We start from the raw sequence: 12,202 nt of genomic DNA, 5'->3' as shown, positions 1-12,202 counted from the left end.
ACACAGGAGCCATGGCAGGGTAGAACTACAGCTCTCAGAAGTTGTGTGACTTTGGGCAAGTTACTCTCCACATCTTAGTTTAGAAGGGTGGAAGTAACCACCTCTAAAAGCTTGAAAGAGCATTAAGATCAAGCGCACAAGGTAGCTCACCAGTAGTTATAGAAATACTATCAGAGCCCCATTCCTCCCTCTTTTAGTCCCGCTTATTCATTTTTACGTCTTTCCACTTTCTATGTTTCTTCTTATGCTTTATCCTCTTCATCCTTAAAACATACTCCTTCTCTTCCTTCTCTGAAGGAGATCAGTGATCAGGCCCATTCAATCAGTGATCTTATCATTGAGTACTAAGAATGCCTGCATGCATGGCTTTCTACTGGTCATGTAACAACAATGCATGAGCCAAGCTCACTGACCTCCAGTTGCTTTCAGAGAAACAGGCATTTGCACTATTATCCACAACACAAAGTGGGCATGGCAGGGACCATCTACAAGGGGTGGCAGATGGACTGCCCTGGGAGCTCCTGACTCATGGGCTCCCCCTACTGTCTCTGGACTCTGCTTGTCTGCAGTTCCCTATCCCAGTATAGAGGTTGCCCTCTTACCAGCGTCAGCCGAAGCATAGGAGGAGAAGAGTGTGGCCAGGAGCTTGAGGGAGGACTTCTGGTACAAGCCCACCACTGTCTCGTTGAGTGGGTCCTTGTTTTTTTCCAGCCAGCCCAGGATGTTGTAGTCTACAGTGCCAGCATAGTGCACCAAGGAGAAATGGGCTTCTTGTTTCCCTTTCACATTGCGGGGCTTCTGGAAGTTGTTGGACTTGCCCAGGTGATTGTCATACAGCTTGGCCTTGAAGGTCATGTCAGAGGCCTTGGGGAACATGCACTCCTCCTCCAGGATGGACATGATGCCCATGGGCTGAAGGCAGAATGGACAGGTAAAAAGAGACTCTCTAAGCATACTACTAGATTTTCAGAATCCCACATCCTGACAGCGAAGACTCTACACCCACCATTGTCAATAATCAAAGGGAGCCTGTCCTAGAACCTCTAACTCTATGATAGAAAGCCACTTTTCCTGGAAGTTACCTAAGTCTAGTTATATTCAGTCAGTCCCATATGACTCTCTCTTGCCCCAGTGGGCCTGCAAAGGCCTATGTATTTCTAATCACCTTTTAGGACTGCAATATATTTCAGCACAGCCCCCTTCCCCTGAGAGCTCACTGTCCCAGGTATATAGAGCCAAGGACAGATGTGTGTCAGAGGAACCAGGTTTGGGGGCTGGGCCGGATCTCTATAGGACCCTGGTAGCAATTCAAGTATTGACTAGAGGGTTCTAGATTCTATACAACACCATCCTCCAGAGAATGTGGTGCTTGGCTTAGAGTGGGAATCCTTTTGAGAATTTGGTGAAGTAAAAAATGTTTATATCAGCTGTATACTGGTGGCTCACGCCTGTAATCATAGCTACTCAGGAGGCTGAGATCTGAGGATTGCGCTTCAAAGTCAACCTGGGCAGGAAAGTCCGTGAGACTCCAATAAACTACTCAGAAAACTGGAAGTGGTGCTGTGGCACTAGCCTTGAGCTGAAGGGCTGAGGGACAGCGCCCAGGCCCAGAGTTCAGGCCCCACAACCAACCAACACACACACACACACACACACACACAAGTTTGTATCAGTTGTATACTGGTAGCTCATGCCTGTAATCCTAGCTACTCAGGAGGCTGAGATCTGGTTTAAAGCCAGCCCCAGAAGGAAAGTCCATGAGACTCTTATTTCCAGTTAATCATCAAAAAGCTGGAAATGGAGCTATGGCTCAAGTAAGGTGGTAGTCTTAAGAAAACAAAGGGGCTGGGAAGGTGGCTCAGTGGTAGAGTGCTTGCCTCACATGCATGAGGCCCTACATTCGATTCCTCAGCACCATATAAACAAAAAAGCCGGAAGTGGTTCTGTGGCTCAAGTGGTAGAGAGCTAACCTCGAGCTAAAGAGCTGAGCTACAGTGCCCAAGTCCAGAGTTCAAGCCCAATGACCGACAAAAAAATTAAAAAAAAAAGAAAACAAAGCACAGAGGCAGAGTCCAGGCTCTGAGTTCAAGCCCCAGACCCAGCACTTACACATACACAAAATGCATGTAAACACACACACACACACACACACACACACACACACACACACTTTTCTCTATATAGCCATAGGGATTCTTAGGCCTCTGGAAGATGAGAACTCTGGTTCAGATTATCTGTAATGACCCAAAACTTGTAGGAAGCTCCATTTTTGGAAGGCAGTGACTGGCTGGTATGGGTCAGATAGTCAGGGCTGTGGTAGCAAAGAACAAAGGCAGTCTGACAGCAATCAGCATTGGGACAAGGTGCATTCATTCTCCTATTTCTACTGATGAGTATCTATAGTCAATAGGAACTAGAGACTGGCTTAGTTCTTAGTGAACAGGAAAAAAGTTGGGAAGCCAACTTTTCTAGTTTCAGCCTAGAGAAGCTTTCCACAGAGGACATTTCCCAAAAGGTATAAAGGGACTGAGAGTTACAGGAGGTAACCACCATACACAGTGACAAGATCTAAAGTCCTGAGGAAAGAATGAAGGAGTTCTTCCTATGTATACCCATGACCTCAGAGTCAGGGAAGCTGAGCTTGAAGAAGAGTTTTGGATTCTGAGGATTCTAGTTTTTCAAGGGCAGAAGGGAAAGAGCTGCTACCATATTGGGGCAGTTCATATGGGAATGTAGTGGAGGGCTCAGATGACACAGCAGGGCAGCACCTTTTCAATGAGGTCGATGCAGGCCTGCAGGTCCATGCCAAAGTCAATGAATTCCCACTCGATGCCCTCCTTCTTGTACTCCTCCTGCTCCAGCACGAACATGTGGTGGTTGAAGAACTGCTGCAGCTTCTCATTGGTGAAGTTGATGCACAGCTGCTCAAAGCTGTTGAACTGTGGCAGAGACAGAGGGACAGCAGGTCAGGCAGGCAGTGTCTGGGGGGCCATGGGGACAGTCTAGGTCTGTGCCACACTTGGCCAGGTCCTTCAGGGCTGTGTCTGGTCTCCTCCCAGGCCAGGACAGGAGAGAGAGGGCTTCCCTGAGGCAGGGAGGACAAATGCCTCTGTCATGATCCCCACTGCAACCCATGTCTGGCCCATGGCTAACCCTCCACCAATGACTGAACGTGTGAGTCAGTGTTTTCCCATGGCCAGGGCTTCCCAACTCACATCAAAGATCTCGAAGCCAGCAATGTCGAGGACTCCTATGAAGTACTGTCGTGGCTGCTTGGTCTCCAGGGTGGCATTGATGCGTGTCACCATCCAGTTGAACATCTTCTCGTACACTGACTTGGCCAGTGCACCAATGGAATAGTATACCTGCTGTACACTCTGCCCCTTGGTGACGTATTCGTTACCCACTTTCACCCGTGGGTGGCACAGCCCTTTGAGCAGGTCAGCTGAGTTCAGCCCCATGAGGTAGGCAGACTTGTCAGCATCTGGTTAAGGAAAGGAAGGGAATTTCCAACCACAGCCTTTTCTGCCCCAAGCCACTTCTGATTAGTGTAGTTGTGGGCTTGGGAAGATCACTTGCCTGTCTATCTCCTTACATCCTTGTCTCTCTCTTGCCCTTAACCCACCCTACTACCCCACAGCCTCATGTTCTTCTGCTTGTCTGGGGATGGTAGGCAGCTAGAGGCGTTGCTGGGTCCTGAGTTTCCAGCCAGGCTGGAGGCTGCCCTTGCCCTGGGGAGAGGTGTCACTTTTCTAGCTACCTGCTTCTTGTACTTCTTTCTTTATTGTGGTGCCAACAACCCTGTTGCTAACCTAATTCTTTAAGAATCATTGAGAAGCCAGGTGCCAGTGGCTCATGCATGTAATCCTAGCTACTCAGGAGGCTGAGATCTGAGGATTGTGGTTCAAAGCCAGCCTGGGCAAGGAAAGTCTGTGAGACTCTTATCTCCAATTAACCACCAGAAAACAGAAAGTGGCGCTGTGGCTCAAGTAGTACAGTCCTAGCCTTGAGCTGAAGAGCTGAGGGACAGCGCCCAGGCCCAGAGTTCAAGCCCCATGACTGACTAAAAATAATCATTGAGAGGTGGGCACCAGCGTCTCGTGTTTGTAACCCTAGGTCCTCAGGAGGCTGAGATCTGAGGACTGAGATTCAAAGGCAGCCCAGGCAGAGGGAGAGACAGAGAGACAGAGAAACACAGACAGAGACAGAGAGACAGAGACAGATATAGAGACACAGAGAGACAGAGACAGATATAGAGACACACACTCAGAGAGTGAGAAAGAGAGGCCCCAATTCTAGAGTTATGCAAAAGCTGGCAATGATGCTAGGCTGTCACATGACCCAGAGTGCTTTAAGACTCTCCCCAGAGCCCACTAGGTAGCCAGAACTCAGACACTAGAGCTCTAGATTTTTAGATTTGTTCTATAATTCAAAGCTCAAGCTGGTCCAACCAAATCACCACACTGAGGAGAAGCGAGGCAGGAGATGGGGAGCTAGAGTGTATGTGGCAGTCTGTTGAGTTGAGCTAGGATTATTCCTTGAGCTAGGTTCTAGCATAGAAAATCAGAAAGGGGAAGGCCAGGAGCTGGCAGCTCACACTTGTAGTCCTAGCAACTTAGAAGGCTGAGACTGAAGCTGGCCTGGACAGACAAATCTGTGAAACTCTTATTTCCAATTAATCACCCTAAAGCCAAAAGTGGAGCTGTGGCTCAAGTGATAGAGCGTCAACTTTGAGAGAGGAAGCTAAGGGACAGCACCCAGGCTCCGAGTTCAAGCCCCAATATAAGCACACAATGTGAGGGAGTCAACTCCCAGTGCCTGTATCTGGTATCACATTTCAATGTCCCTTTTAATTCCAGAGAGCCCCTCAGATCTTTTCAGTGCTACCTTCGGTGCCATCCGGTTCTGCCTGCTCCTCCCGCTGCTTCTGTTTGAACTTCATGTTTCCATAGTGCATGATGGCACCTGTCAGCTTGTAGACACCAGCTTTCTCCTCGGAGGTGAAGCCCAGCACATCAAAGGCACTCTGGGACAGATCGAGAGGCACAGTGATTAGGAGGGGTCCAGGAGCTGTCAGGAGCCATCACAGGCCTCCCCAGCCTCTTCACTCACATCGGTGGCCAACAGCTCCTCAGAGTCATCGATGGAGGCCACAGACACCTCTCCCTGAGACACAAAGGCATAGTCGTAGGGGTTGTTGGTGACCAGCAGCATGTCTATGATAGGCAGGAGAGGACAAGGGGTGGGGAGAAGTCAAGAGAAGGGGAGGAGAATGGAGGAAGAATGGAGAAGAGGGCAGGGAAGAGAGAGAGAGAAAAGAATCAGCAAAGACCAAAGAGAGACTATGGGAAATGAAAGTACACAACGGGGACCCAGGAAGGGAAGAGTGAAGATTCCAGCAAAAAGGAAGGTAGAGATTGCTAAGCACCAGTGAATCACACCTGTGATCCTAGCTACTCATGAGAGCAAGATCTGAGGATTTCAGTTCAAAGTCAGACTGGGTAGGAAGATCTGTGTGACTCTTAGCTTCAATTATCCACTAAAAAAAAAAATAACACCCAAAAACCCAAAAAACAAAAATACCAAAAAGAACCCCCCAAAATCAAAAGTGGAGCTGTGGCTCAAGTGGAAGACAGCCAGTCATGAGTGAAAAAGCTAAGTGCCCAATCCCTGAGTTCAAGTTCTAGTGCCTTGAAAGTGATCACTTTACAGACCTTGGGGGTGAGGGGGGAGAGTGTAGAAGGAGGAGAAAGCAGGGAAGTGGATCAGAGTGAGAGGAAGAAGCCTCCTGCACAGAGGAGGGTTTTGGGGGTAGACATGGGGTAGTGGAGCTGGCTGAGCTCACCCAACAGCTCTGGCTTCTTGTTGGACAGGATCTGGTAGAAGATGTGGTAGTTCCTCTCAGCCTTTAGCTGAAAGATCACCCGGGACTTCTCTAGCAGATCTGGTGTGGAGAGACGGGGAGAAAAGCAAGTTAGAGATGGTGAGAGGAAAGAGGGAAGGGCCAGCAGAAGGGAGGAAATCAAGGAGACAGGTTTCTAAGCACAAATGAAGAGACCCAGGGGAGGGGGCAAATTTAAAGACAAAAGATGAGGCAGATGCAAACCAAGACAGAAGTTGGAGGGAATGGAGATCTGGCTTCAGAGCCAGGAAGGGAGGTAAAGGAGGAGGATCCAGGCACACAAGTGCTATGCTGGTACTCACAGGTTTCTATGTCTGCAGAAGCCAGCTTTCCAGTGGCTCCAAAGTGGATCCTGATGAATTTCCCCTGTGGGCCAATGGAACAAAGCGCAGGAACTGACCAGAAGGGATAGTACAAAATCCTGGACTTCAACCTAACTCAGAAACCCCTGGGTGGTTCTAGAATGGAAGTGATTATTTTGCTATGTTTACTCTCCGTGCCCCTCTTCATACACTCTTGGGGGTTCTGAATGGAAGGAACCACCAAGGGATTGAGTTGTGTAGAATACTTCCTGTGTGAGCCTTTCATTTTTTTCTCGTGCCATCCTGTGAGCATTCTGCAAGGTGGATATCATTAGCCCTGCCTCACAGGTGAAGGAACAGGATGGGGCTCAGGGAGATGTGAAAATCAGGCCTCTGAACCCAAAGTCTGTGTTCTCAGGTCCATGAGGAAGAGCTTTGGAAATATGTACAAGAGAAATCTAAAATATGATCAGCATCTATTCGTTTCTTGGCTAAGAACAGCTGTGATGACTGGATCTTTTTTTCCTCAGGTTCTTAGAACTCAGGGAAGCAGATATGTAGTGTGTGTGTGTGTGTGTGTGTGTGTGTGTGTAAGAGAGAAAGAGAGAGAGAGAGAGATCCTAAAGCAAGATACAGTACAATCAACTGAGTGTTCTCTCTGTTGGTAAAACAGCCTCTCCTTTTCTTTCAGGGCTAGATGTGGGCATTTGGCTGTGGTTAAGAGTCACTCACAAAGCGGGAGGAGTTGTCATTCCGGACTGTCTTGGCATTGCCGAAGGCTTCCAGAGCAGGATTAGCCTGGATGATTTGGTCTTCCAGGGTGCCCTATGGAAGAAGCAGAAACTTGGGGGTCGATTCTCTGTCTACCTCCAGGAGAAAGTTGGAAAACAAGGAGACTTCTCTGGGCATCGGGTGAGGGATGGGGCTGGCTAAGTTGCTGGGGGATTGTTGGGCTATACTCAGATAGATGGAAGAATATCTATCTGCCTACTGCTGTGATGATCTTCCACATCAGGTGCCTTCCTCTGTTTCCTGCCCCCACTTTTTGAGCCAGTGGCCCACAAGTTACCTTGCTTGCATTAGGACTGTCCTTCTTGCTTCGGTCACCTATGGCTGCAATGCTGGCAAAGTACTGGATGACACGCTTTGTGTTCACAGTTTTCCCTGCTCCGGATTCTCCACTGGGGGCAATAAGAACCAATGAGTACCTGACTCATCCAATTGTAATCCCTCTGTACATTAGCTTTACAATAACAAGAAAGTAAATAGAAAAAAGTTCCAGTGAGAACCCAGGATCCCATAAAGAGCTCAGTGCTCCATCTTCTTCCATGATGACCAGTCCAAGGAACCAGAACTCAACCCAAAACCTCTCTTCCCCATTTGCACCTTCAGGAGACAGCCTGGGTGCCTCCCATCTCAAGGCCCTATGGGTAGATAGTGCTTACTCACGTGATGAGGATGGACTGGTTCTCCCGATCTGGAAAAGAGAAGACACAATGGGGTGAGGACCGAGGCCCAGGTGGGTGGTGGGCGGAGGGGACACCATCAGGTGCCAGGCTCACCTGTCAGCATGTACTGATAGGCATTGTCTGAGATGGAGAAGATGTGCGGTGGGGCCTCACTTCTCTTCTTGCCCCGATAGGCAGCCACCACCTCGGCATTGTACACTGGCAGCCACTTGTAAGGGTTGACAGTGACACAGAAGAGGCCTGAATAGGTCTGGAGCAAGAGACAAGGCTACCATGAGGTTGGTGGGAACAGGCTGGGATCATAAGTGATAAGTGATGCCATCTCTGCTCACACTAGCCAACACATTTATTTCTACACCTGACCAGGAGTGGATAGGGGGGAGTGGATCCCTTGGGAGAATACCACTTCCCTCTCTTTGGGAAGATCCTCCTGGCCTGCTTAGGCCTTGGTTTGGGATGAGGACTGGCCTTGGTTTGGGATGAGGACTCCTTGCAGCCACTCACGTAAATCATCCAGGCCGCATAGCGTTCCTTGAGGTTGAACAGCACTGCGGGCTCGTGCAGGAAGGTCAGCATGGCCATGTCCTCAATCTTGTCGAACTTGGGAGGGTTCTGCTGCATCACCTGGTCCTCCTTCACGGTTACTGTCTAGAGAAGGAGTGTGGGCAGTAGAACAGGGTGACCAAATTCTTAGCAGGACCCTTGCCAATTTTGCCCTCTCCCCAAGTCAGCCCTGACTAGACTTTCCTCTCCCAGTTCCTCCCTGAGCAGAACTTTAGCCTTTGGCTTCATAGTTCTCCTAGGACACAGTCTCCTGAAGTAGTTTTCCTACCTGAAATAGTTTTTTTCACCATAAAGACTGTGTTTCTCTTGTCAGTTCCTCAGATTTTTGTCCAATGACTATCACCTCTTAAGTCCGAATGTTTCAAGTATATAGAGGCAAACCTTGGAGCTGGAAATTCTCAGATCAATGCACATCATACCCTGACCCAGTGGCTGTCTCCTGTGCTCAAGGGCATCAATTGCTCTAGGTAAACCTTCTCCCTTGCTGGACAAGCCCCTCTTCTTTCTAAGTCCCTCACCAGTCAGGGTTGGTATTTGATTGACATCAGTTAGCTTTCCATGTCCAGATGCCATTAAGCCTGCTGGTAGACATTTCAGAATTTTGTATAGTGATAGAGTCTGTGGCTCTAAAATGATTCAATGATTTGCAGATCTGGGATGAGAGTCAAAGCCCCTGTGGATTTTGACCCTTTATTCTATTGCTCAAAGGGATGTAGCACTCAGTCAGCTAGTCCGTGAGACTCACAGCTCTGATCCCCGCTGATCTGATTTTCATGGTTGGTAATGAGCAACCCGGGAGCACATGTTTCTAAGTACCAGTCCTGAACCTCAGGACTGAGCTTTGCAGCTTGAGATTTCCTGCTCTTTGTTTTCATGTGAGTCTAAGAGTTCGCACTTAACTGGAATGGAGGGAATTTGAGAAAGTGAGTCTGTGGAGAAAACTGAGGCAGAGAGGAACGAAAGCAAGTGTCAGAAGGGAGCTTCATTTAATGTTGTGTCTGTGCCTTCTTCATCTATAAGACTCTCTCAGGAGGAAAACGGCTGAGTTCTATCCAACCCCCACTGAACATCCTCTAGAGATGAGCACCCCTGGGGTAAGCCCTGATCGGGTCCATCTGATAAGCACAGATCCAGGGGTTCTCAGGGAATCATGTCCTGGGATCCCTAGAACATTTTTTTAACATGCTCAGCTCCCATTACGGGTGTTATCACTCCAGAATTCTTCCCTGCCACCGGAACCTTCCCTCCTGCTGCCCTCTGTGCCCCACATACCTTGCCATTCTCTGTTTCAGCAGTGACCTTGCCCCCCTCTCGGGACACTATCTTGGCCTTGACAAATTCCTCCTTGTCATCAGGCACAAAGCACTCAGTGCGGATGTCAAAGGGCCGGGTTTGAGCCTCTAGACGCTCCTTTTCGGACTTGCGGAGGTACTGGGCTGCCTCCCCGAAATCGGCCATCTGAGCATCCGTCATCCTGCTGTTGTTCTAGAATCAAGACAAGAGGGATTGGCTGTTCCTGACATGAGCTCCTGCGGCTGGCCTTTTCCTCCACATCCACCAGGTCATATTGCTAGCCTAGGCCCATCCTCACCCCTACTTAGAATTTGGCTTCTTTTTTTCTGCCTCTTTGCTTCCTCATCTGGAGGAAGGTTTCTGAAAAGGGTTTCTATGGGATTGGTTAGAGTTTGATAAAGGAAGTTGCTGACACAGAGACTCAGTAATCTGGCTCCTAGGAGAACCTGCCCTGATGTCTATGCAAAGGATTGGGGCCATTCTTACCTAGTTATCTCTTCACAGAGAATCCTGAAGATCAGAACCCCAGGTGGAGAAAGGTGCCACAGAAGTGCAGTGAGGCAGAGAGAAAAATAGACAAATTGAACAACAGAGATGAACTGACTGGGAGAAGGTAGCTCAGCCTAGAGAGCCAGATTTTAGCAGAACAAATCAATACATGGAGTGAGGCACAGATAAGGCAAAATAGATAGGGCACAGAAGGTTTGGGGATGTAGCTCAGTGTGGAGTGCTAGCGTGCACAGGGCCCTGGGTTTCATCCTTAGCGCCTCAAAAGTTAGGAAGCAAGGAAATAGTGTTGGTAAAACTATTAAGAGATGGGATGTGGACACAGTAAGAAATAGAGACAGGAAAATTAGAACACATAGCCAAGAAGGAAAGAAGGGGAGAGAGAGAAAAAAAGAGAGGGGGGATGGTAGCAAGAATCAAGATAGAATGGGACAAAGAGAATCCAAAGGAGGGAGAAAGAAAAAAAAGCAATGAGTAGAAGATACAGAATGGTCCATGGAAGAGATAGCTGATGTTTTCCATGGAAACCCTTGGTCAGTGGGAACTTCCCGGGGCTGGAGGAAGACAGTTCTAGCAGAACTTGTAGAGCCTCCGACTGACCTGTACCCCACTCCCAGAGAAATCAAGGTCCCTCAGGTAGCACATATCGGGACTGCTGTAAAGGCCCAAACACCCTCTTACCTGGGTTGGAAGAATCTCTGTGTATCCTCAAGGCTCCAGCTCCTTTATATGCCTGTTCTCCCACCCCACTGCCTAAATTTGGAGTCCTTCTGGAGGGACCCTCCCTCCCTCCTACCTCTCTCCCTTCCTAGCTCCTCCTCCTTTGATCTCTTGGCTCTGGAGGTGACAGGAGGACAGCAGGGCCCCCAGGTTTGCCCATGAAAGGTCTGTTGCCTTCGCCCCTTCTGCTATAGGGCCTTTTTTTAGTCCTTGGGCACATTCCTCCCCTCCAAAGGGCTGGTGGGCAGATAATGGAACGACAAGACCTTCTCCAACCACCTCTCCTGTCCTGCCATGGCCCTTACCTCAGTTATTTTTAATCCGAAGGGTGAATTGAGCACACTGAGTGAGGGTCACCTTCTGCAAGCCAAATGCTTGTCCTCTTACCCCCCCGCCCCAGGCTCCCTTCCCTGGTTCCTTACCCTCTCCTTCCCACTCTGCTGTCCTCATATAGCCTTAGGCTGGGAGCATCTCTCTACTCTCTGAGACCTGCTGTTGCACAGTGTGGGATTGGGGGCTGGAGTCAGGAAGCTCAGGAAGGGTGTCCACTGTCCAACATTGTGACTCAATTTTCTTTTGTGAAGGAAAGAAGCTCTGTCCTGCCTTTATGCTGCACAAATGCTGGCCATGGTTTCTATTCTTCATCTTTAAGCACATATCCTTCCAGAGACTTGGGGACAAAGCTTGAGCTACTATCCCATTCCTGATCATTCCTGACCCAGAGGCTGTCATCCAGCCTCATTAAACAGTGGGAAAGAGTCTCCCATGCTGCCTCAGGCAGATTTGCACCCAGAGCTTCAGTCGAGTGCCCGCTTGTATCACTTGATTTGGCCAAATGTCCATGTCCACTTTTAGCAAATACATGTGCAGATTTTTTCACCTTAACTCAGTTAAGCTCAGAGATTTTTTCCTAGTTACTTTTAAGTATACCAGCACACACATTGGTACACCCATGTTTGCACACATAGGTTTTCACTCTCCCAGGCCACCTGATGTGTGGGGTGGGGGTGGGGGCAAAGAAGTCAGACGTGTTAAGCCTGGGGCCTGAGGGAGAAAGGCGGGGGTAGGGAGCAGCCCCCTTCAACCTCTCTGGGCTGCCAGAGGGTGCAGGTGCTGCTGAGGATGGCTGGGGTGCCTGGCAGGCCTGGGGATTTACACCAGCTGGGCCCCAGGCTGTGCATTCCATGGGGTGGGGCACTGCAGATGGCCTAGGTAGAACTATGGTGTCTTCTTCCAACCCTCCTGGGGCTCATCCTCACATACACATACCCTTCATCATGGTTTCCTCAGTGTCCAGGTCCTTCAAGCACCAGTCCCCATATTCCAGGGCTGTGACCTCTCAGAAGTTGTTGGGTCTTCAGTAGGCTATGCCTGTTATGACTAAGTGGACACTGTGTTCAGAAAACAAAGCCAGTCTCCTTCGCTCTGGCTTTCCCCACACCCTC

The 12,202-nt window shown here is 49.2% G+C and overlaps 1 protein-coding gene across 1 annotated transcript in view; it reads right to left on the bottom strand.

The window, feature by feature from the left end:
• The window catches only part of LOC105992465 (myosin-6-like), a 28,295-nt gene extending 18,585 nt beyond the window's left edge, over positions 1 to 9,710 (bottom strand). Inside the window, exons 1-13 of the mRNA XM_013025326.1 lie at positions 9,510 to 9,710; positions 8,178 to 8,321; positions 7,767 to 7,923; positions 7,654 to 7,681; positions 7,274 to 7,385; positions 6,937 to 7,029; positions 6,205 to 6,268; positions 5,846 to 5,944; positions 5,113 to 5,216; positions 4,888 to 5,026; positions 3,216 to 3,484; positions 2,769 to 2,939; positions 603 to 912 (exon numbers count right to left, since the gene is read on the bottom strand). Coding sequence (XP_012880780.1) covers positions 603 to 912; positions 2,769 to 2,939; positions 3,216 to 3,484; positions 4,888 to 5,026; positions 5,113 to 5,216; positions 5,846 to 5,944; positions 6,205 to 6,268; positions 6,937 to 7,029; positions 7,274 to 7,385; positions 7,654 to 7,681; positions 7,767 to 7,923; positions 8,178 to 8,321; positions 9,510 to 9,710 — 1,891 coding nt within the window. The remainder of the gene's footprint in view (positions 1 to 602; positions 913 to 2,768; positions 2,940 to 3,215; positions 3,485 to 4,887; positions 5,027 to 5,112; positions 5,217 to 5,845; positions 5,945 to 6,204; positions 6,269 to 6,936; positions 7,030 to 7,273; positions 7,386 to 7,653; positions 7,682 to 7,766; positions 7,924 to 8,177; positions 8,322 to 9,509) is intronic.
• Between the last annotated feature and the right edge of the window lie 2,492 nt (positions 9,711 to 12,202).

The sequence above is a fragment of the Dipodomys ordii genome, unplaced genomic scaffold, assembly GCF_000151885.1.
Source record: "Dipodomys ordii isolate 6190 unplaced genomic scaffold, Dord_2.0 Scaffold84, whole genome shotgun sequence".
Taxonomy (NCBI): Eukaryota; Metazoa; Chordata; class Mammalia; order Rodentia; family Heteromyidae; genus Dipodomys; species Dipodomys ordii.
Note: the sequence above shows the minus strand (reverse complement) of the source record. Positions and strands in the feature narration are given on the sequence as shown.